The sequence below is a fragment of the Papaver somniferum genome, chromosome 11, assembly GCF_003573695.1.
Source record: "Papaver somniferum cultivar HN1 chromosome 11, ASM357369v1, whole genome shotgun sequence".
Classification (NCBI taxonomy): Eukaryota; Viridiplantae; Streptophyta; class Magnoliopsida; order Ranunculales; family Papaveraceae; genus Papaver; species Papaver somniferum.
Window position 1 is genome coordinate 51250826 of NC_039368.1, and position 25538 is coordinate 51276363.

The 25538-nt window shown below is 35.4% G+C and overlaps 2 protein-coding genes across 3 annotated transcripts; one reads left to right on the forward strand and one right to left on the reverse strand.

Moving 5' to 3' along the window:
* Positions 1 to 1320: 1320 nt before the first annotated feature.
* On the forward strand, positions 1321 to 5021 carry LOC113323482 (SAC3 family protein C-like). 2 transcript variants are annotated; one of them, XM_026571800.1, is made up of 9 exons: positions 1321 to 1431; positions 2073 to 2171; positions 2930 to 3151; positions 3412 to 3633; positions 3728 to 3813; positions 4016 to 4112; positions 4250 to 4342; positions 4446 to 4601; positions 4825 to 5021. In XM_026571800.1, the coding sequence occupies exons 2-9, from the start codon at positions 2130 to 2132 to the stop codon at positions 4897 to 4899; spliced, it is 993 nt and encodes a 330-aa protein (XP_026427585.1). In that variant the 5' UTR covers positions 1321 to 1431; positions 2073 to 2129; the 3' UTR covers positions 4900 to 5021. The 2 variants fall into 2 exon arrangements, with proteins under 2 accessions (XP_026427585.1, XP_026427584.1); XM_026571799.1 differs by lacking the exon at positions 1321 to 1431 and having other exon boundaries at positions 1979 to 2171.
* A 3753-nt stretch (positions 5022 to 8774) lies between these two features.
* Positions 8775 to 16706, reverse strand: LOC113321324 (4-alpha-glucanotransferase DPE2-like). Its single transcript, XM_026569217.1, has 22 exons — positions 15790 to 16706; positions 15015 to 15132; positions 14827 to 14882; positions 14618 to 14745; positions 14388 to 14517; positions 14093 to 14289; positions 13701 to 13779; positions 13567 to 13605; positions 13365 to 13484; positions 13115 to 13216; positions 12907 to 12990; positions 12579 to 12821; positions 12293 to 12418; positions 11450 to 11524; positions 11236 to 11307; positions 10947 to 11063; positions 10726 to 10823; positions 10341 to 10500; positions 10145 to 10243; positions 9545 to 9742; positions 9280 to 9376; positions 8775 to 9188 (listed from the first exon to the last, which is right to left on the reverse strand). The coding sequence occupies exons 1-22, from the start codon at positions 16132 to 16134 to the stop codon at positions 8992 to 8994; spliced, it is 2880 nt and encodes a 959-aa protein (XP_026425002.1). The 5' UTR covers positions 16135 to 16706; the 3' UTR covers positions 8775 to 8991.
* Positions 16707 to 25538: the final 8832 nt, after the last annotated feature.

Sequence of the window (25538 nt, forward strand, 5' to 3'; positions counted from 1 at the left end):
TCTTTCTGAATTCAATAGTTTTCTTTCCGAAACTTGCAATATTCAACCAAAACTGATAAAAACAGCTTATTGTTACTTGAAAAAATGGTGTATGTCATATGATCTTCATATGAATGCAAGGTTTTAATATTTTTGGTGTTTCAATAATTTAAAACAATTTTGATTTGCAAAGAAGAATCAGACATGAACACTCTTTCTTTGCTTTATATATACAATACAGTAGAATTAGGGTCACTCCAAATTTCTTTTATCCAGCATCAAGAACCATTGATTCACTGATACTTGTTGGATTGTATACACAGCAAAGTCAATGAACCATGAACCAAACTTATTGGATTCACTAGGCACTTATCGGTTTGAAAAGTTGATAAAAAAACACAAAATTGGTTAAAAAAACCAAAATCGACAATTTCTGGGTGAAATGGACAATTAGATTTTGATAATGTTTAAATGGACAAAAATGTAAAAATAAGCAGGATGTAACCAGTTTCATCGTGCCAATTTTCAAATATTTTTTCTTATTTTTAATTTACACAGGATGTATCCAGTTTCATCCTTGCTATTTTTTAAATTTAAGCTAGGATGAAATCAGTTTCATCCTTACTATTTTTGTTTGGCCTTTTCACCCAAACTATTTTTTAGTCTGTCCATTTGAACCGTGATTTAAAAATATTTGGACCAGTGACCCATTTTCGGATAAAAAAAATGGCTATTTTGCTTTCAATGTGTTATGAACGGAGGATTTTACCGACGAACAAGTTACTTGTGGATTATTAAAACAACTAGTAGCTATGACAAAATAGTTATGAAAGCTTAAGCAACGATTTCTACATATTTTCGATCGAGTGCTGTCTAGATCAACTAAATCTATTCATCTTGATTAAGGAAGTCCAACGTCTACATACTCATTTCAAGAACTAGCGAAGCTAAAAAAATCGAGAGAAAAAAATAGAATGGGTTGTATCGAAAAAAGAAAAACAGTTAGCCGGAAGAAATATACGACAACTAAAATGTCGGAGCTTACTTATTATACTGCAGTTAAGCAAGGGGTTAAATGACATCATAAAATGCCACATGCTCTTATATGGTGCTGCAAGAGCAAAAATCTTTCCATCTAAAGGTTTGACGGCTAATAACAACAATTCACGGGAAATTCTATTCATGAGCCATGGCGTGGTTTTTTGTAATCTCCAATCTGGAACCAATCTCCAGGTGGTTCAAAACACAGAACTCACTGAGCTAAAGATTGGATTTTAGGTTTTGAGTATATGATTTGTAACCGAGTATTTGAGAAGTTCATGCTGACAGTTAACTGGAAGTCTGGAATCAATCATTGGAGTGCTACCTTGATCTGTTCCGCCAGTTGTGCCTTGGAGATCTCTGCCTGAGTCTTGCTAGCACAGTGCAAGGGGATAACCAATTTTTAGCTCAGTGAGTTCCTTACTAATCTCTGTATTGGTTGCAGCACAAATATATCAAACATACATAGGAGTCCCATCTTAGGTATTCAATATACATATATTAATTAGTAGGTTTGTCATTGTAATTCTATAAAGATTAGTCTGATAGCTGAAGTCATTTGAGTAATCTGTCGCCTAAAAAATAAGTATCTGCACCTTGTGAAAGTATCTCAACCAACATGTTGAGGTCCAGTTCCAAACGTGCCAGTTCAAGATCCTTGTCATCTGGTGTAGTTGTCCTTCATTGGTACACTTTAGTATCTAAATCTTGTATACTGGAGAAGGAAAGAATTGAATCCTCCGAATGTGGTTGCAAACTCTTATAGGGCATTGCTGCTTTATATTACACCTTTCATTGGTATTTAGGAGTTTTCCATAGCATTAAGTAGTTGGAAAGTTTAATTTTTATTATTCTTATGGTTCCTTTTAAGGCAAGGAAACTTTTCCGCATTCATTAAAGCAAAGTTATGAATCACCACCTGCCTCAATTTTTAGTCACTAGCATGTCGAGATTTTATCAAATGCATGTTTGTGAAACAGTTTCTGTAATTTGCAAATCCCTTTGCAGTGAATAATTGTTGCTTCTCTAGTTCTTAAAATTTTAATAAATAGCCAAGGAAAGAGCTCAGCGTGAACGATTAAGAGATTTGTCTGTAATCGAGAGGTTAAATGGCAACCCTGGAAAAACATCTCCAAGCCTTGCTGAAAAAGGTAAACATGAAAGGACATAGTGTGTTAACTTCTCTTACTTCAACCTTTTAGTTTTCTCTATATGTTGGCCTTCTCTTTTTGGCTTCTAATATTTTCTTGGGCCTTTACTTAATGTTCTTATTAACTTTCTCTAGCTTTTCATCTTCATATTTTGATCTGCTGGTCCTCAATAAGGTTCGGTCTTTCTGAAAATCTGCTAACATCCCTTAACTTTGGCTCAGAATCGTGGAAATTTCGTAGATGTACAATTACGTTAGAAGCATATAATTGTTCGACTGAATTTTTTATTTATTTGGTTATTACTTGCTGAGTTATTTTGCTGTAACTATGTTTCTATCATTTTAGTTTAACCAAAAACCACGTTTTATGAATAACCATAATAGTAGCTTCAGATGCCGTTCTGAACAAGTTCATCGTGAACGTGGATCTCTTTATCATCCTTCCAATATATATGTTTAAAATGCGCTTTCCTTTCTCAAATTAGCTTTAATCATTACTAATCATTAGCTGCTGTCTTAGTTGTTTCTGTACTTAAGTAATAGAAACAATTTGCTTTTCATTTTTGCAATCTCCTGTAGTTTCGTGTTCTTGTTCTCTTTTTAGTTCATATATGTAGGCCCTAGTCTTCTTTTCTGCTATTGCGACTTAAGTGACTGGTTTCTTTATGTCGTTTGTATTTCGACTTATAATTTGGTAGTTTCGATGCCCAAAAGGAGTTATATGATAATACTTAATAGTGGATGAATCTGTGTTACTAGTTTTGCAGGACTATCTCTACCGTGGATTCACACCCATCAGATGTGCGCCCTCTTCAGGTGTTGGAAGATACATTATCCTACCTTTTGAACTTGTTAGATTCTTCAGAGCATCCGTTCGAAGTACTTCACGATTTCATCTTTGATAGGACTAGGTCCATTCGACAAGATCTTGGCATGCAAAACATTGTTAATGATCGAGTAATCTACATGTACGAGGAAATGGTATGACTTATCTAGACAAAACATTTATTTCTAATAAGATTATCCTTTCAATTATCAAATGAGTGACTAATAATATTAATTTATTACTTTTATAGTTTAGTGTTGTCCTGCGGCTGCTCTTAAAATTGTATACATTTTCGATGCTATATTAGTTAGCTTTTAACATTTTCTTCAGGAAATTCTTCAAATGTTCATTTTATGTCTGTAAACTTTTTTAAGCTCCATTTTATGGCATAAATACTCACATATTTGGTCTACAGGTTAAATTCCACATTACATCCCATCACAAGCTTTCACGGTGTAGTAGCAATTCCGACATATCTCCTTTGCATCACCTAAATATGGAGCAACTCTCTAAATGCCTTTTGTCTATTTATGAGTTATACAATGCCAATCGGGAGTCAGGCCCTTGTAATGTGAACGAAGCTTATTTCCGTTCATTTTATTTACTCCTTCAACTTGGTTCTAACAGCCACTCAACGGTCTGGCTCCTTACGACATTATGTTTTTCTTTCTCGTTGTAAATTTGCCATGCTAGTCTGTTTTCAACACTTCATCTGTTATCTCTGTCGACAGGGTGAGTCACTATCCTTGTGGCTTCGACGGCTGCCTACTCCTATAATTAAGTCAAAAGAAATGAGCTTTGCTCGGCGAATTTTAAGGTTACTTCTTAGTCTAGTAAAATAATCTTTTTTTTTTCCTTTCTTTGAACCTCTCTTCTTAGTAGAGGTATGTTGCTTAACTCAACTGTAGACACTTGCAGGTAGACACTTGCAGAAGTGTTTATATTACCAGTAGCATTGTTCGGTAACATAAAACTTTCTTTCATGTAGTCTCTAAAAGTTTGTTAATCTTATAGGGCAGGTTCTTCAGAATAGGCAATTACAAACAATTTCTAAGTTTTACAGCAGCAGAAGCATCATTTCTACAATACTGCTTACTGGAACCTTCTATTTACGAGGTTATTTTCTCAATCTCTGTTGCAAACACTTGTATCATTGATGACTAGTTTCTGATGTTCATGATATTTCATTCTTTAGAACCATGAAGTCTTTGTTTAACCAGTAAGTGGTTCTTAACCAGTACTTTCTCTAAAAGGTTCGCATACTAGCGGTGTCTTGTATCAATAACGGGGGTTACAAGCTCTTTCCATACCCACTACAAGACCTATCAAAGCTCTTACTAATGCAGGTAAGTCTATCATCAAATGTATTTATCAGGTTTCCTGCTAATTTTTGCTCAACTAAAATTTGATCCACATTTGCCTGTGCACGTGAAATCTGAACGCTTTCAGGAGTCTGATGTGGAGTCCTTCTGCTACTCATGTGGACTTGAAATCAGTACAGATGAAGCAGGAAACAAGTTCTTGCCTACGAAGCAAACGAGTTTTTCTCGACCTAAAGTGAGATTCCCATATTACAGCTTATTGGGTTGTGAGAGATTAACACAGGTAATTTTAGTTAGCCCTCTCAGATATAATAGTCATTACTTCTGTTATAGCAATTTACAGTTAAATTCCTTTTGTTTTCCCCACTGCACAAACCTATTGTAATAATTTATTTGAAGTCAAAAGTCAAAACAAGATTCCGAAAATCCTGAAGAAACGACAGATACTTGTAGGATACTAATTACATGGAAAACTGACCATTTTCTTTTTTTTGGTATACCAACAGAGGATACATGAGAGCCAATTGATTGAAACAGAAGAAATGAGAAATATTCAGTTAAAATGCAACAAAGGCATGTGAGAGGATTAGCTCTATCTAGGGGTGAAAGGATGTTTCTTTTTGTGTAAGATATGTATAACTTTCTCATAATTACAAATGCTTGCAAACCTGAATTAACTCGAAAAGAATTGATCTATGGTATGTATTTGAGAAATTGTAACCATGCCCGTGAGGCACTCATCATCCATGATTTATATTGTTAAAATGCTCAGCCCATTGCAGATACACCATATTGCATGCTCAGAATGATGAAGAATAAAATAAACAGGATGCTCAGAATTAAGATGAACCAACTATATAAAAATCAAAAACAAATCTACACTAGTTTTTAAACCTCTGTACGAAGATAGTTACGACCTAACCGATCAAAAAAAAAAAAAGATAGTTACGACCTACAAACTAGCTAGGCAAATGCTTCAAAAAAAAAAACAAAAAAAAGCTAGACAAAGAAAATTATTAACATAATCTGATCTCTTCCTTGTTACTATATTATGCACATTCATAGAGATCCTCAGCAGCAGCAGGAAAATTGTCAGAATCATCAGTAAGGAGGCAACTCTTGTGGAAATTCTTGTTGCCATGGAGCATGGCTTTGTACAGAAGCTATGCCGCCGTACACCTGACTAACACTATTGCTGTAAAGGTTATAATTAGGAACAAGTTCATCAGGAAATGGTGGAAGTTCATAACCATACTCTGACCTACCAAAGCCTCCTCCAGAATCACCACCTTGTAATCCATTGTAGTTGCCGACTATACTGCTGTTTGCGCAGCCCGACTCGGTCCTACCAAAGCCTCCTCCAGAACCTCCACCACCTTGTAATCCATTGTAGTTTCTGATTATATTGTTGTTTTCCCAGCCAGACTCGGTCCTACCAAAGCCTCCTCCAGAACCGCCACCACCTTGTAATCCATTGTAGTTACTGATTATATTGTCGTTTGCCAAGTCTTTGTAGAATGAATGAGTGCTTTTATTGTTGATATGAGACCCGCGATTCAAATGTGTGATGGCAGGGTAAGGAAATGTGTCGAAGTTGTGATCACTATAATGATCACTATCCATTATAAAAACGCAATTCTGGAAGAACTGTTCATCTGCATCTTCCTTATCATTATTATTAACCTCATTATGATTACGAATATAACTTAACTCATTATGGGTGTAATGAGCTTGGCCATTACCTACTTGAGCCATTCCATGTTGCAGTTGACGATTTTGAATATTGTAGACTGCTTCTGCATTTTGAAGTCCAGCCATTCCATGTTGCAGTTGACGATTTTGAATATTGCAGACTGCTTCTACCTTTTGAAGTCCACCCGAACCTCCGTGAGCAAGTTTTTTAGCTGGTAATTTTACACTACTGCTACTTGGTTCTTCTACTCGTTGAGCAAGTTTTTTAGCTGGTAATTTTACAGTACTGCTACTTGGTTCTTCAACTCGTTGAGCAAGTTTTTTAGCTGGTAATTTTACAGTACTGCCACTTGGTTCTTCAACTCGTTTTCTACCTGTTTTTTTACCTTGTCTTTCGGGATCGTTGCTCAAGAATAATTTATATATAGCAAATTCATCCATCTGCATGCAAACAAAGCAAACCAGTTACTTAACTGCACACATGCATATATATATATATATATATATATATGTAATACCATTCATACTTAGTATTCACACATCGCGCCCATGAATAATAAAATAAATTTACCATATTCGGAATTGGTTCAGCTTTACGTTCGGCCTTGGTTTTTTTTGGAATTTGAAACGCAGGGATCCAATATTCGCAGACACCAATTTTTCGCTTTATCTTCAGGACCTGGGAGAAATACAAGACCACTCTTCTTGCCTATTTCAACCCCCTTATACTTAGTATTCACACATCGCGCCCATGAATAATAAAATAAATTTACCATATTCGGAATTGGTTCAGCTTTACGTTCGGCCTTGGTTTTTTTTGGAATTTGAAACGCAGGGATCCAATATTCGCACAGACACCAATTTTTCGCTTTATCTTCAGGACCTGGGAGAAATACAAGACCACTCTTCTTGCCTATTTCAACCCCCTTATGATCCATGACGGGTAGCTCCTTTGTACTATTCTTCCATTTTCCGTGTTTCGTAGTACGTCTTGGCCGTGTCCCATTAGGGTATTTACGAAATCTTGGTGAAAAGAGGTATACAACTCCTTCCGTTCCATGTGATTCTGGATGATAACACAATAATAATAAGAAACTTTAGCTTCATCCAAGAAAAAGAAAGAAACCCTAATTCAGAAAGTTTTTTAAAAAGAAAGATATTATTACGATAGTTGTTAAAAACAGAAGATAGAAAAAACACCTAAAAGTTCCCGAGGATGGCAGTCATCATCGTCATAGATGTTCTTTTCAAGAATTAATGGAAAGTGGTCATTACGGTTATGAAACTTCTTCTTCAAGTAATCAATTAAGTGATGTTCTTCTGGAATAAATCTAAAACCTATAGGAGCAGGAGGTTCAGAAAAAACATCTTTATCACTACCGCCGCCACCGCCACCGCCACCACCACCAGAAACTCTGTCATAGTAAAACAAAATATTGAATATTTAGAACTACAATTTATTAGTTTTTATTACTAATTGTCACAAACAAACAAAAACCTAGGGTTTTAAATCTGATACTAATTGTACCAGATTTAACTAGTTGAGTTGAGCAAGTCTTGTTATTAGTACTAATTATAACAAAGAAAACATTCATCAACTAGGGTTTTATATATTAAATCTGATACTAAATATTTTCTTACCTTATCAATGGTGATGACGGCTGCAGCTGTTGGGAGGAAATAAGCTGCTGAGATCGGCATAATTCCATCTTTTATGGGATCTTCTTCGATAAGTATGGTATACTTGATTTATCGAATTTCGATCCTTACGTGGATTACGGAAAATATACTCCGACAATATTTCCTAGGGCGTAATATGTTACATACTGTCTACGACTCTACGGAAAATACAATGGTCCAGGGCCACCACCTCCCTACACTACACCTATGGTCGATGCTCGATAAGCACGATCCCACAGTGGTTCGAGAAGAGCATGAAGGAGCAAGTCCATGGTCAGGTCTTCTAAAGCGTCAGATCAGTTGTTGCTCCTCCATTTGGTCTCTGCTTCAAGTAACTGATGCCGTTCGTTGGAATCCAAGGTGTCTTCCACGAGACTGTTAACATGCATTTCAGAAGAAAAATTCAATAAAAAAAATCGGCATCCAAGGTGTCTTCCACGAGACTGTTAACATGCATTTCAGAAGAAAAATTCAATAAAAAAAATCAGCGTGAAAGATGGTGGTTCGACGACATTGCCAGCTGATAACTTCAAAGCCATTGCATGGGTACTTTCCCAATGCGGACATCTACGTGTTTATGTTCCACCATCATAAGTAGGTTGTTCCACATCTGAACGTATTTTTGTCTCCCCCATCTCCTCCGACAGATGCCAACAACGGGAGGTATACGTGTTCTTTGTATACCCGCACGAGTACCCAACTTCTTGCTCAAATCTGAGTTTAAAAACTGACCAAGCAATGATAATCAGAAAGCAAGATCCTCTCTCAGACAAAACCGAGTTCCCGAGTATTATCGACAAACAACCAACAGCTAAATTTGATGGGTGGGGGGCTCTTGTCAAAAGGCAACTTTGTTCCACAAGATGCTGAGCGCAAGGGTACGGGCCGTACGGCTTCCAATGTTTATACTTTTTTAAGGAGCTGATGGGCACAATGTGAGACAATTTTAATAGGCATGAGCTGTGTGACTCCAGATATACTGTTACATGGGTATGGCGTCAAAATGCGTTGCTCAGTTATCACTTAAATGTTGCACCTTCAGCCGTTCTACAAAATCTAAGTTAAATTTTGAAAACACCAGATATTGCCATGGAAATGCATACGCTGTTGCATCAAGAATTGCATTGTTCAAAAAGTTGAATACCAGAATATATATAAGTGCCCTTATTAGACTCGTTCATTACTTCATATATGCATTGGAAGTTCCTCCATGAAATTATTAGAGAGTGGGAGAGAGAGAGAGAAACTCAACCATTAGACAGTTGAAGTCCCAAGGTAGATTGAACTATCGAAACAGAACCCTACTTTTGTGCAGCACCATTTGTGACCTTTCTTTGTCCATTAACTAATTGCTGCTTGTCTGGCAAAGTTACAGGTATGGGTGTATCATCGGCTTGCTCTAGAGAAGGTAGTGATCTCCCACTGCTTTGAACAATACTTCTTATCTTTGTTTTAATCTCCTTATCATTCATCAAAGTTTCTAATGATACATGTACACCTGAAAATAAGAGAAGAAAATATGTATAATACGCAAACTGGAAGGAGGCAAACTAATGCTGCGAAAGAGAAAAAAAGAAGAAGGTACGTACGGTATCTCCAGTAGTGTTTTGGATTCGTTGGATCATTGATAGTTTCCTCGGCCGCGGGTCGTGATTTTGTGTATTCTTCTTTCAGCGCTAACAAATCCTGTTAACAGAATACATTTCACATTCAGGGTAAATGAACAGAATACATTTTACATTCCGGATAAATGAAAAGTATTTTTGGTAGTATCCGACATCTATGGATAATTTAGAAGCGATCAAGGTTGCCAAGGCATATGTGGAGGTAATGCCCTTCGAAAATCACTTTTACCTGGAGCGGGAAAATTGCCCACATTGACGGTGCTTCAGCATGCTGTCGTAGGATGAAGTGTGCAACCTCAGGAACACATGTAGAAGGTGGTTCCTCACTTGACCCTACCACAGTTTTATAAAAGCGAGACCTTCTTTCCTCATCTTCTTCCCACCAAGCACGCATGGTTGAGCAGTCATGGCATGATGGTGCACAAACCTACAGCAAAATTGCAATATTTCCTTTAGATCAAAACCTAGCAGTAGTTAATTTGATAATCGATCTAAAATATAGGATCCTCGATGTGTCTGTGTGGGACAAAATATGAACTAGAGAATTCATGCTGTTTAGCAACAATGCCTCACCATAAGAATTATAACTGAAGTACAGAAGCAACATTAATATCTCAAGTGAAGTGAGTAAGCTGAAGTTTAAATATAAGAGTTACAACAGTAAGTGAAAATAGTGACACCATAACTTTGAAGTTTTGACATCAGTACAACCATATAGGTTTCAAGATGGCATAGGATATTACAGTCTCAAGATGGCATAAGATATTACAGCGTAATGATGGACAAGTAGACTGCAAAGTAAAATGGCAAAAGGTTGGTAAGAGTTTACCGTCATATGACTATACTGAGAAGGAATACCAAACTCCACACCGGATTCACTTGGCATACGTTGAATACGTAAACCTAATAAACCTAGCTCTTGCAAAACCTGGATTACAATTTGCAAACAAGAATACATGAGATCTTAACATCATGGTAGCTTATTACAATTACATAAATATGACAGTGAGAGAGAGGAAGCATACAGGGTGAACACAGTTAGGAATGAGGCCAAGATCCTCTCCACAGGCTAACATATCCGATGAGTTCAAGAGGGCGGGCAGAGTCTTCATTGCATTTTCACTCCAAAGAGTTTCTTGCCGTTGGAAATAGTAATCATGGTATAACCTTTTTAGTACATTTTTACTGTACCAAAGAAAAGTTCAATCAGAAACTATAAACAATGGATTTGTAACACATGTTAACATAAACCAAACTGAAAAATGAAAAGAAACTAAAAGAGCGACGGATTTGCATGAGCTAGTTGATAACCCTTGAATACATAAGTAATGTTGGAAACTGGTGTATAATGTTTCTGGACTAAGTGTGTTCTACGAAATCTTAATACATCTATATACCATAAACATGTACCTGTGATCATCCAGGGCTTGAAAGTTTGATGTATCTTCGAGATTAAACCGAGGATAAAATTTCCTTGCATCCTCAGGGTCTCTAATAAGAACGACATTCTGCAAAGCCAAACAAACCGGTAGCATCATATTAGATAATAAAAGATGGGCGTCATATAAGTAAAGAGGAAAAAATAGAGAATAAATGAGGACTTGTAATATAACTCAATCTGTGATCATTACCTTGATGAGATCAAACAGTTCACTTCGTATGTTCACTTCACTCTCCAACCATGACTTTCCATCGCCTTCTTTAAGTTTGGAAACAATCTTTTTCTCCGTGTTGCAATCCTCCTTGAACTACATCACAAAGTTCCAAAACAGAAACTCATGTGAAGAGATTGAACTATTTCACAGAGCAGGCTAGAGAAATTCACTAATCATGGACATGACTCAAGATTGTAGCAGTGAAACTGTATGATTTGCTATATTAATTAAGTAGAAGACGCATTATAGGAGCTAGTTTAGTTACCTCGTAGCAGGACTTCTGATACTCATTCAAGAAATTTGAAGCAATAACGGACCAAGAATCTCCAAATTTCTCCTGAATCACCAAAGGATGCATTGACAAGCGTACAAAGTGAAAATTAGAATGGAAGAAGGCAACAATTAGATTTTTGATTTGTGTGATACACCCTCAAGGGAAATCAAGGATCACCAGTTACCATATAAAGAAGTAATTATACCTGTAACATTTCTTGTCGAATATATGGACGGCATAGACGATCGAAGTCCCATATTCCCTCCTTTTCAAGCTCTTCCTACAATCAAATTTTTGGGCCAAGAACGATATATATGAATAAAAATAAGGAATTTCAATTCTGTACACTAGTAAGGCCACATGTGCCATGCACATGTTTGAATTGGATTCTTTTAACAACACCAAATTTGATAATAATGAAGAAAAAAAATTCTTAAAATAAAAATTTAATATCCTTGTTTGTACTCATTATGTAGATAATTTAAAGAGCTTTCCAAATATATTAATTTTGCAAAAATCCGATGTGTATTTTTAAAGATATCTAAGTTTTAGTTTTTCTGATCTATTTTAAAACAATGGCATTCCTGTAAATATACAAATATTGATTAAAAGCTTAGTTAATGGGGTATTATTGTCATGTGAAAAGGCTTCACCAAACAATTACCTTTTTCTTTATATTAGTAAAGATGGATTTGCATTGGTATCTTCACAAACGATGTATTTGAAGGATAAATTTTTGATGTGGGCGTTCTTTGATGGGGGCATGAGGGACAAATCAGGAGTTGACATGTGTTTTTCATATTAATTGATTCTAACTAATTTTGCTTCCAAAAATATCAAAGATAAAATATAAGCAATTAAGATAACCAATATTTTCTCAAAAAATAAACTTGTCTTGTATTTTTGGAAGCAAAATTAGTTGAAATCAATTAATATGAAAAACACATGTCAACTCCTGATTTGTCCCTCATGCCCCCATCAAAGAACGCCCACATCAAAAATTTATCCGTATTTGAAACAGGAAAATGTACAGAAAGCATGTTCATACTTGACTTAGAGGGATTGATGGCCTAAATTTTCCAACGAGACCCGTGACAGCATGTTCAGGAAGCTCCCATATCCTAAAGAAACCTAGGATATGATCTATTCTGTAAGCCGTGAAGTATTTCGACATCTGTGAAGAGAAACAAAAGAAAAATGTTTATCACTGGTGACTTCAGGTAAAGGAATGAAAGGTTTTACAGATTAAAAAAAAAATATTTGTAATAATTATGAGGCCCAAAAACAATTCAAATTTATCACTATCAGATCCGAAGATGTGGTAAGAAAGAAACCTGAGTCAAACGAGCACGCCACCAAGCATAGTTGTCTTTTGACATTTCCTCCCAATTGTAAGTGGGGAACCCCCAATTTTGTCCATTTTTATCAAAGTAATCGGGAGGTGCTCCAGTAGATGTGGTCATTCGGAACAAATTCGGATTAACCCAAGTATCAACACTGTTTCTGTCCACCCCAATTGGTAGATCCCCCTTCAGGATCACTCTATTCTTTCTTGCATATGCAGATGCTTCCGACAGCTGCAAACACATCCAATTTAGATCATTACCATTGATAACTTTAGCATATACAATTCACATGAAGTTCACAACCATCACTACTTACCTGTAGGTATAAATGATACTGGATATAGTAGTGGAAGCAAATAATGCCATAGTGAACTGTATCCTTTGAAACAAGTTTCTCAAGCTGCAACTCATGAAAATACCAAATCAGGGGTTTGCGTGGCAAAAAGATACCCTTTTCTGTAGTAAGATAATAAATAAAGATTGCTTCAGAAACAAAGGTAGCCCAAAAGGGTTTCACTGGTTACCTTTTCTTTTGAGAATTGAGAAAAACGACCCCACTGGCTGTGATCCGATGTTTCAAAGAAGTCCCTCAAGAAACAGAATGCAGCATATGGTTTTAACCATTCCTTTTGTCAATAAAACACAAAGCAATAAGTCCAATATAAATTATTAAATTTAAATATCAATAGCTGAGTCATATAAGACAAATTTCAGCCAGAAAAAGAAAAGCAAAGGAAAATGCATGTCTGATAGGAAAAGCAATATCTGAAGTACCTCATTCTCAGAGAAAAATTTCTTAAATGCACTGGAAGTAAGCACAGAGTCCTTCTCTACAGAGAATATTTTCTTGGCAATTGAAAGTTTGGTAGCCAACGTAGCCTCGTAATCAACAGCCTGCAAAATATAAGCTATGAAATTTCACAATTCAGATACAATAACAAAGTAGCTTTCTAAGATCTTAGCAGGAAATATTTACTTTTCCATCCAGCCTTTCCTTTGCATCCATGATTTCTTGCTGCACTTGCAACAAAGAACAATAAATCAGGCATCAACATAAACAAACACTGCCCAAGATGCTGGACAAATTAAACAAAAAAGAGATGGAAGAACCTTAATCTCTTTTGATATATCTTTTGAAAGCGCCTGAACTCTTAGATATAATGGATGCAGCGCAACCACAGACAGAGAACTGCAGGACCAAAATGTTGGGCTTTAGTGATATTAATACTCATCGTTTTGAAACTAACTCGTTTTTCTCCACAATTATAGAATTAGTTGGGCCACAAACTGTCACAGACTCACAATCAACTTATGAAAGGTGAGTATAAAAGTCATGGTGCTTCATAAATACCCAAAACTGGATATCTATGCATATACAAGGCAGAAAGTACATGAATTCATTCAAAGCAAGACAAAATACATCAGAAACTTGCAATACAAAAGAAGTACCTAAATAAAGCAATTCCTGAACCCAAAGGTGGCAAAAAATAAAAAAACATTACCTGTAAGGATATGAATCCCACCACATTCCATTCACTGATGTGTCATTAATTGGCAAAAGCTGAACCAAATGGAATCCTGAATCAACTGCCCAGTCGACAAGTAACTTCAGGTCAAGAAACTCTCCGACTCCAAGATCTTCTTCAGACCTAACTGAGAACATGGGGATAGCAACACCAGCACCCCTCCATGGCAATTCCTGAAAAAAAGAAAGATGTGTGTTACGCCTTACTTCTAGTTCATACCTAAGTAAACATGTTATAAGAAAAATAACCTAGTCCACATTTTAAAATTTACTCGAAAGATGCCATCAGATAGGGAAATGTATTTCGGTGTATCATTTGATGTTGAGTCAACATAGATCTCCCTTTGAGGCCCAACTTCTAGTGAAATATTTCCTGCCTTGCCATGCTGGCAGTACTTGTATGTGGAGTCACTGTTAAGGGAAATATAAGATAGAATGATACTAAACGAAAAATGTGTAGAAGACAATTGTTTGCATAAGATAGCAACTTCAAAAAGGATATTTAATTGGGAGTTCGCTTTTCCGCATCACACAATTTGCTTCCCAAGAAGCAAAACCTGCATGGCTTAGTTTAAGCCCACCCTGGAGGTTCCATTGCCCCAACTGAGCTGAGCTACCAGTCACATATACCTGCAAAAATCTTATCAACTTGAATGATTGCTTGTTGAATAACAAAATAACTAAAGCAATAGTTGGAGAAGAGAATCCTACTGATGTGTTGTCTTCAATCCTTGGGCAGCTAACACTGAAATGAACGATGACTGTATCTGTTCATAGGATCAAGATTTTATATAAACATGTAATGTGTTACTCGGCAGGTGGAGATCAGCAAAAATAACATATGTTTAAATAAATAAGAGCAGCTCAGAATGTGATAGTTAATCCGAGTATTAATTTACCCTCTTGTTCATGTTTGGTCGGAAAGGCTCCTACTGGTGTTTCCAAATCCAAACTCCAACCTTTGTGAAATATTACATTTTTGAACGCGCTTCTGTAAAAGAGAGTTTCTGAAGCAGACTGGATTCAGAAAGTAAACGCAATTTTCAGGTGAACTCGGTAATTTAAAATTTTGAACAAGCTAAACGATAACAAAATGATCCAAATTTGAAGTGTGAGCATGCATTGCACGTACAGGGTGAACAAGTCCAAGACCTACAGTATGTACATTGCTAAAAGAGGTGAAAACCTACTGTTTCACACCCAAAAAAAGTATACAGTGTTGCTGGTAAACGAAGGTATCTCTGAGTTAAAAGTTAACGTTAATCTTCTTCTTCTACTTTCTTTTCCGATAGGTATAGTCACTCTTATACAACAATCACAATGTAAGAAAATGCACGAAACAAGCATCCATACATTTAGAGGTAAGAGTAACCATTAAAATCTTCTGAACAAGGGGAAATAAGACCAACCATTACTAACTATTAAGCAAGTGTATATCATTATTAATTTGTGATAAAAAAAAGAAGCCAGTTAACAATCATAATCTACTGAATATTAGTAGGCAACTAATGATTACTTGATTTAATCAGCAATAATAAGAACTAGCAGAATCTACAACTCAACATGTGTTGGGCATATTATGAATCAAACAACATAAGGGTAAAATCAGCGTAACTAATCAAATAATCCAATTGCCAAAAATGTAAGCAATTGAGAAATCAACATGAAAATCACCTGCCATAGGTCATGAAGCTCAACAATTTCACCATCTTGAACACCTTCAGGCAAAAATATCTTTCTCTTTTTCCCAGCTTCCCATCTCAAAACTTGTCTATTATCATCAACCAAATAATAACTATATTCACATTCAAATCCACTAGGAACTTTAATACTTCCTTTCCAAATAAGTTGATCACCTTGATGAGATGGGATCAACAACAACCCTTGTTTCACATTCCATGAACCAAGTAGAGGTTCAGAACCACTGATAACAAGATTTTGTCCCCATTGAGTAAAATAAGGTATTCTAAAACTCAAATTCACTGTTTTTAGGGTTTCTTTTCCTAATAAATTCACCATTTTTGCCTACCCAAATCCCAAATGAGTTGATAAAAACAATGAAGAAAAGAAAAGAAAAAAATATAGCAGGGGTTTGGGAATGAAGCAGAGAACGAGTGATGAGGGTTTTTGTTTGTTGAAAAGGAGAAATGTGGGGAGACAAAGTAGTGAAAGATCACATTTATATTTTTGGATGGACTATAGGAAAACAAATTCAAACAAAAATACAGAAAAAATAATAATTTGAAAAATTGTTAGATCTTTTGGTTTTTTCAGTGCATTTGAATCACAGAAATTTGTATTGGAATTGCATCTCTTTCTCTGCTCCCTGTATTGTTAGGAGAGAGTGTGACAGTCGGGTTTGGAATTCAGCGGTGTTGGTTTGTTAGTGGAGAGTGAAAGAAGGCTATTTGCTGGAATGACATTCCTGAAAACAAGTTTACACTCTAACTGAACTGGACTCTACTACTGATTCAGATTCATCACGAGATCCATTATTATATCGGTAATTTTAAGATGATCAGGAATCATGATTGTAAGACGTGGCAGTCTAGCAAAACTTTTGGCTGGAGTGGAGTGACACACTTTTCCCTTTTTTCTTTCTTTTTTATAAAATATATATAACCTTTTCCCGTTAAAAAGAATGATTAGCAAAATTCAGCCAAATCTGAATCAATTGATTCAGTAACTCACACGCCCTATATCTTTGTGTGAGAAGGAGAAATGAGGGTTGCTTTTCGTTCACATAAATTTCAAGGATACAAACAGATTTGCTGAAAAAGAAAGAATGAATCAGGTATTCCATTACTTGAATCTTTTTCAAATAAAAGCAAGACTAATATTTTATTTATATTAAAGTCTCAGTCTTCGATGTAGACGTAGTTTTGTCAATGCTTCATTCAAACGCCGTGAACAATAATAATACTTACCATCGTTTCATTTTGTCCGTCCAATCTATTTTCAGAAAAGAAAACAAAAATCTTTCCAAAACACATGGACTCATTTGTTAAAGGATTTCATTCACGTGATATGATAGGGTTCGTTCGTATCATAATTGTTGGTTCCAAATGGAAGCATTGGAGCCAAGAAGATGAACTTGATGTTTTGATTTGTTAGCTAAGACACACGAACTTGGGTTGTCAATGGGTATGGGTTGTCCCGGTTACGGTTGGATCCGACTTCATAAAAAACCATATACTCATTGGGTTTTTAGAATATTTTTTTCCTTTTATCTCCTGCGTATGAGTTTGAATCTAATGTATTTTCATATAAATTTATTATTAAAGAATAACATCAAAAAAAAAAAAAAAAAAATATCCAAAAACATCAAGCGAAACTAGGTGAGACTTTTGGATTTTCGGAAAAAAATTAACAAATAATTTTTTAGATAAGTGATAAGACTGTATTAATAACTTTGAAAATTACAAGAGAAGAAAGAGTCCTATCCGTCCCTCAAACAAGTTATACAGTCAGCCCTTCCAAGATATAAGAAATTCGGCCAACCATGGAAAACAATAACTGCAAAAAAATTATAAGTCCATAAACCTCGCTAACTGAAATAACAATGTAGCTTCGTTGAATCTTTTATTCATGCCGAATTGAATCCGACCCAACTGCAAAATCAATCCATCTGAAACGAGTTATGTCCTCACCTCTTAAAATACCCTCTATCAGTATTAAACTTCGAACATACTGTATCATACACTTCACTATGGGCTCAGTGAAACATGACATAAATGCACTCTTCATAAAACGTCACAATTTTAGCTCTAGCTCTAACAGCTAGATCCCTAACATTTGAGCAACAAAGCTTCATTTAAAACTGAGCTTCTGTGGCTGCAAAGGACAACAAGACTTACCACTTTTCGAAGTATTACCATCAATTGTTGTTGTAGATTTCTTCTTAATTTTTTCATGACTTTCTCTTCGTCATTTTCCATGATCACATCTGCCCAGTTCAAGACTCTCTGAGCACCTTCCTCCCCAATAGGGTCAAACACTATACTTATTGGTACTATTTTCTGTGGAGTCATAGTTGAAATAGGATATACAACATATGGCAGAGCAGTATCATCCTCCACCTCTCATCATAAACCTCTGCACATTCACCTGAACTAGCTGGAGGCCTTAATATCCACCGTCTCAGCCAATTCATCAATGAGATTACTTGATGCAGTATTTATAATTTCTTAAGCGAACTTCGATATTTTTAACCACTCATCCTCCTGCTGAAATCACCTAATATTATCATTTCCAAGATGTTCCTTAGCTTCCCTTACACCTATTATTTTGCTCCTCTCATTTACTTTAAGTACGTGTCATTGCCCTTTTTATCACCTCGCGGTATTCAATCACCTCATGACCAAAAATCTTACAATGATCACAAACGAAACTATACTCCATCCTCAAAGTAACATCATCAACTTTAATAGGTTTTCCAAGAGCTTCACATGGCGACAGTAAAATCTTCTCAGTCCAATATCTAACTTCAAGCCCTTTAATTGAATCCACACCATAGCATATGTTGATTGATGTTTTCCAGGGTCGAAATTAGGAACCCATTCCAAGGGATAAACAACTTGATGGTATTTGATACCCTTGTAATCCACATACTCTAACATCAATGTTCCTTCGTCTCTTACATGTATCTTGTCAGCTTCATTAGTAAAAATCATTGTAAAAACCCACGAGACAAAGGGGTGAGCTTGCAGCTTTCCTTTAAACTCCACATTGATGATAAAATTCTCTTGAACTTTAAATTTTATCTTCCTACATTATAATCTTTCTATCAAATTATACTTCATCTCCCCCTCAGACTCAACTTCGAGTCCTTCCGTTAATTCCATCAATGGATAATCCCTTTAGCTTTCACGAAAGGTTCAGGCAATGACTCAATATTAACGTTCATAGAAACCATACTTCTACAACCATCACGGTAACCAGAATTTTTTGGGTGATCTTTCTCATGATCAACCATTGCAAATCTCGTACAAAGTTAAAGCACATATGATAAGGAACTCGAGAAAATGCAAAACCTAAAAGATCCAAAAAAATCCGGAGATCTAGGGAGGATCGGCTAATAAAATTAACAAATAAGTGATAAATATTGCAGGTAAAATACCCGTTATGACCCGGAAAGTTTGTTGGTTCCAAACGGTTCTACCCGTCAGGTACCAATCTTGCTAATGGGTCCAATTTTTGGACTGGAACAGGACCCTATTCACCCGATTTTGGTAAATACGATGATATCCCTATTACAAGCCCATGTAGTTAGGCAAAGGGGAAAAAAAAATCCTATCCCTATGGAAATGGGACTCAACCTACACATTTTGGAATAAATACCAGGTGTCTGACCAACTCAAATGTTGGATACTTACTTTTTTTAAGTAAGGTTATTTATTGATAGTTGATAAATTTACTCTTCATTTATTAATAATTGATAAATTTATCCTTTATATTCTTATACTCCCCTTCTTCAATTTTAATGGTAAAAAAATATATTATAACATTGTAGGTATTATTATTATTTTTTCGGAAAAGATGCAAGCCTCATATGTATTGATAAAAATACTCGCATTCAGTGTCGGGATCCACTACAGAATTAAACATGGATTTTATAACAATCATACCGATCATAAAGATTTTACAAAAGTAATAAGAAAATTTCAAGCTACCCAACTACATAGTAACATGACATAATTTTGAGAAAATCCCTAACCAATTCCTGCGATTTCTAAGTAACAAGACAAGTTTAAATGGCCTAGTTTGGATTACAAGGAACACATCCAAACTATATAACAAATCTATATATTGTAGAAATGTTAGGATCCAAAGGCCCACCCATTTCTCAAGGGTCTTTTCTAAAACACAGTACAACTTATGAAATAGGTACAAAAAGTTCCATAGATCCAATCATTGGTCAAGATTATATTCAAATTAACAATAACAATGATAACCTAAATCGTCTATCATGAAAAGAAACCAGTCGGGTCCGGTCTATGTCTTCATCGGATTAAGCTTTGTGAAACTGTTTGTTGCTGGTGTCTTTGATGTTATACTTGTTTTTGGTGACTTTCGGGAACTCATTGTTGTTGCTGCTTGTTAGAGCATTGCTCAGTCGAACTCGCAAGTGTTGCTATCTCAAGCTTGTTGTTAAATTTAGTTAATCAAAAATATATCTTGATTTCTAGTATACTACAAGTCATGTCTCGGATTCGGATAGAAGTGTGTAGTTCAGCATTAGACTTCACGACGTTCACCATTTGAAGAATAAGATCTACCGAAGACTTTGGAGGAACTTTATCGACAAAAGATATGTGAAGACTTTAACTTATATATCACTCAGATCATGTCTATTCTATCTAATCAATAGAGACTATGTCGTATGACTAAGTGGCCTTTAAATTAAGTACACTGATGAAAGTCTTGAGCTGAACTTATTCTAAATATATTTCTCGAAACATGAGTTAAGTTATAAGTCATTCGAACAATTTATTGTTCAAGATGATCAATTGAAAATGGCCTTGAACAATGGAATGTGTGATATTATCATTACTCAGGAAAGTTTCAATTTGATTCATTTCAATCATGTGAAAATAACCTTGAACATTTTATATGATCCGTGTGACACAATCATCTAATATTAACTCGGAATGTTTCGTATTGATTAAGTAATCATTTAAGAATTACTTGGAACTAGTGGTATGTGTAAGATTACCATTGTCATCTTTCATGGATGTCTCAAATCAATTATCGAGAGTTTTAAAAATACTACTGAAATTCTGGATACAACACAATATGCGTACCTTGTATGCGAACTGACGAAACTAGTTGGGTCCAGAACTCTTGTTTGCGTACTAGTATGCGAACTGATTTATCTGTGATGAAACCGGAGTTGCAGTTTGAGAACCAGCGAGGCTAGGAAAGGTTCGAAACTATTGTACGCGAACTCGTTTACGTACCAGTAGGTTCTGATTCGGCAAATGACAACTTGTTTGTCTGTGCTCGTGAACTCACGATAGTTTGCGAACAAATGTCCCTGAACTGTTATTGCCATATTGTATGCGTACCCTGTTCACAAACCTTGTCATAACGACTCACGAACTGGAACAATACACATACTTTGTATACGTACTTACCCAGTTGAATATACATCCAAATGCTTTTATAAATATTTCTATGAGATGTTTAGCATTTGATTATCTCTCTAAAACACATATTAGGTACATACTTGATCGCCGATTAAAGTTTGGATGATTATCAAGTTAACTCCAAAGTGTTTTATGGAAATGACTAAAAGTTTATTATGTTCATTTGGATAACTTCGGTTAACTATTGTTGAACCAACTCATTGTACACGTTTGGGTACGGTTCATCCTTATCTAATATATATAAATTTCATTTGTGTATATCTCAAGCTAAACCATCCAAAGGTGGATATGATTGCTTATTTTCTAAGCTATCTTAGCTTGAATCTCAAGTCAGGTTTTTCATCTAACGGTGAATATTGATTGCTTTGTTACTAAGTTATCTTAGCTTTGATCGTAAGCAATCCTGATCTTGAAAGTCTATATAAAGATATCTTCTTGCTTCTAGGAAAACTAATCCCTGATACTTTTGTGTGTCCTAGTTGCAAACTATAGTCGATTCTCTCTCAACCTAGGTTTCCAGTTCTACTGAGAAACATAATTAGGTTTACGACTAAAGAATTCTCTTAGGGATTCGTGAATCCAGGTCCGACTATTTTATCTTTGATAGTCTGTGTATTCTGATCTTACTTTTCTATCGTTTTGAGTTTAATTTTCTTTAGAGTTATCTCGAGTTTATCTTCGATAGGTAAGATACAAAATAATCACAAATTCTTCGTCTCAGACTTTGTGATTCCACAATAAACTTCTTCAATCTATTATTTAAGTTTATTGTGAGGTGAACAAAAATCTAGGCTGCTCTTTGGGAGACATAAGACCGAAATTTTAGGTTTGATAATCTTTACAATTAATACAAACTACGATTTCTTTTCAACCTTGATATTTTGATCTAAACGGAAATCACTAATAGACTTATCTGTGGGAGACATGTTTTTTTTATCAAGTCTTCGACTTTGGGTGGTAGTAATTCTTACGCTATAAAGCATGTTACCTAAGGCAATTAAGTGTGCAGGGTTTTGCGAGATCCAAGAGGCGTAAGGAACGCGACTGTACCTTAATCGGTGTGATACTTGGTTAGGGATCAACTACATTCCAGTCAGAAGTTAATTTTTCAGTAGGCTAGAGTCTGTAGCGGTTTAATACAGTGTGGTGTTCAAGACTGGACAAGGTCCCGGAGTTTTTCTGCATTTGTGGATTCCTCGTTAACAAAATTTCTGGTGTATGTGTTATTTATTTTCCGCATTATATTTTATTTATATAATTGAAATATCACAGGTTGTACGTTAATCAATCACAATTTTTAATTCCAACCTTGTTTATTGGATATGACTTGATCGATCTTGGATATTGGTCTTTGGTACGGTTTAAGTTTCTCTCACACCAATCAGGTTTACGAACTCGTATTTGTTTAATTATTGATTATGTAGAGAAAGAGATAAAACTATTTAGTATTATTCTTTGATTAAGTTTTTATTCTCAGAATATTATTAAGGTTTAGTCCATACAGGTTATCGAACGAAAGTTGGGTGTGGTTGTTATACCCTCGCATTTTCATTGTTGGTGTTGTGCTTTTCTCAGTGATATTACATTCCATGATGAACTTCATCAAAATTATAGAACCATGAGGAAAAAATACCAAAAAAATTCATTAATTAATACCCAAAACCTAAACCAAAAACATAAAGGAAATTCCTAATCTTATTACCAAAATTAAAAAAATATATATAAAAAGGAAAGATAAATTTGACATGTTGTGAGAAATTAGTAAAGAGAAAAGAAATGTGAAAACCTAAATCAGTAAAGAGATTCAACTCAGAGAGTGTAGATGAGAGATTTTATGAGAAGATTGGCTCAAGTTTTCTCTCATGGAACCTTAGATATATGAAAAATGAAGTATTTCCATATTTTGGATAAAAATCTACATTCAAATAGAGATTCAAATGGAACCCTAGAAAATATGGTTAGCCTGATATCTTCAGGAAATTTCCTTGAACCCTGAATATTGTAGTACATAAACAAAATAATTGCTACAAATATGTAACATATCAGAAGAAATATTGCACCAGTTATATTATTCTCGAAATCAGTTGAGGTAACGATTAGTAATTTGCAGTCGACCAGACTGCTCGGTTCCAGCCAAATGTAGATCTTTTAGATGTTGGATTTGCAACAATAAGATGTTGAAAAAGAATTCTGAATAAAATTAATGAAAAACTAAATTTAATCACTGGTAATCAAACAACACATAAAGGACGGAGTCGCTTGATCATTAACCTGTTCGTAACACAATTATTCACTGGTATCCCTCAATAATGAGCAATGCTAATATCCCACAGTGAAGTTGTGTCCAAGATAAAACTGCCTGATACAAATATTGTATAGGAAAATAATATTTTTCCACTCATACGAACTCAAAAGTAGATATGAGGAAGAAATAAATAAAACGAGAAGAGGTGAAAATAAGATGGGCAGTAGTCGCTTATGGTGTATTTTGGAATGAAGAATTCATTTAACTTTCATAGCAGTGAAAACTCGATTTGAAATAAGGTGCATTTAATGTCCACTAAAGAGAGAACAAATTTGATTAATTGACAGAAATTTAGGTGCGACATAATCAAAATATATTCCAAACATGCAATAACGGCTAAGACACTATGTTAACATAAAAAAAAAATTATTGTAATAAAATAATCTCTCATGGGTAAGACGCCCTCATTAAGCAAAAAATTATTCAAAGAAATTATTTATTTATTTTAAAAAGTTTGAGCAGAAAGATAGATCTTGGTTGACCTACACCCACTCTTAAGCCCAAGCCTGGCCGACAGACCGAACACGGACATACGTGCTTCGATGTGAAACACCTTGCTCTTGTTAAATATGTGGAAACGGCCGTAACACCAACTATCTCATTTCCTAAGTATTGTCGCCCACACAAAAATGTGTTACCCCGTGGTTATACTTGGATTCTGAAGATTCTATGGAGAGGAAATTTTTTTAGTTTCCCCTGTGTAGGAATAAAGATTACCTTTTATTCACACAAAGATAAAAATGAATTAGTGTCCATAGAGACCTAAAGGTCCTAAGTTAAATTGCCACCAAGACCAACAAAAAACATAAGAAAACTCATTTTCTTCAACAATCCCCCACGTGAATAAAATATCGATAAAATAAAGATCAGAAAGTAGGAAACACAAATATAAGCAAAAGGTGTCCATGAGGTCTTGAACCTTAATTTTCTTAGTGAGAAAACACCGGAGCTACTTGATGGACAATGAACGCGGGGTCTTAAACTGCCATCATCTGGTATAGTTCATCAATAACTCCCACACGTGATTACTCTCTGGGCGTTGTCAAGTTTATTTCGTTGTGTCTGTTTTGTCCCTAGACATATCCATTTTCTCATAACGCTCTAGAATATCATCTCTATTTTCATAGAAAGCGGCCCAGTTCCACATTAAGATAGGTAAATTCCATTAAGAGTGCTACTGCTACACGCCATTTCAATCTTAAATTGAAACTATATATCTCATTAAGACTTCCTAAAAGTCATCCTTCACATACAGTCACACTGTCACGTCTACATCAAAGGGAATGAACATAAAATGAAATTCTCAGATAATGTTTACCTTCACTCACCAAAAATTAGTTTTCGCATTGAAGATATTGGGATCTCCAGTCGGCAAGGTTGAGTATCCTTCATGACAAGTTTATTTCATGATCTTAAGTCGCGTCCCCTTTTATGCACTACTAACTAGCTCTTTAAACAAATCAAAGTGTCCGCAATATTCTCCTTAAACCTCATAAATTCAATGAAAATAACGCCGGTCGAGGTGATGCAGACGAGCACGCCATAGCCTATTTGGAGGCAAAAGCCCCGACTATTGTGAAACAACACAGTGGGTATCTATTTTGATGGGAAACAACCCAATAATCATGACAATGGGTCTATGACAACCTTGGTCTTCTAAATTTAACCATATTCCGTTGTCTCAGGCATCTAAGACCCGTTTTTTCCATTTAGGAAAGTTTTGTTTTGCTAATAACTTCTTCGTTAGGAGCCTGTTTGAATCGTCGTTTATGGCCCGCAATTTGTATTGATAAGTACTTTCATTATTTAAGAAAATCTCAAATTTGCGGAAATATCGCAAATTTCGAGTTTGAGTAGGTTTTGGGTTGTTTCCATCCTATATTGTCGCACAAGTTAGGGTTTTTTCCCAATCCTATTTAAGAGTCTTCTAGTTGTTGTTGTTAGAGCATAGATCGGTTGAACCCACCAAG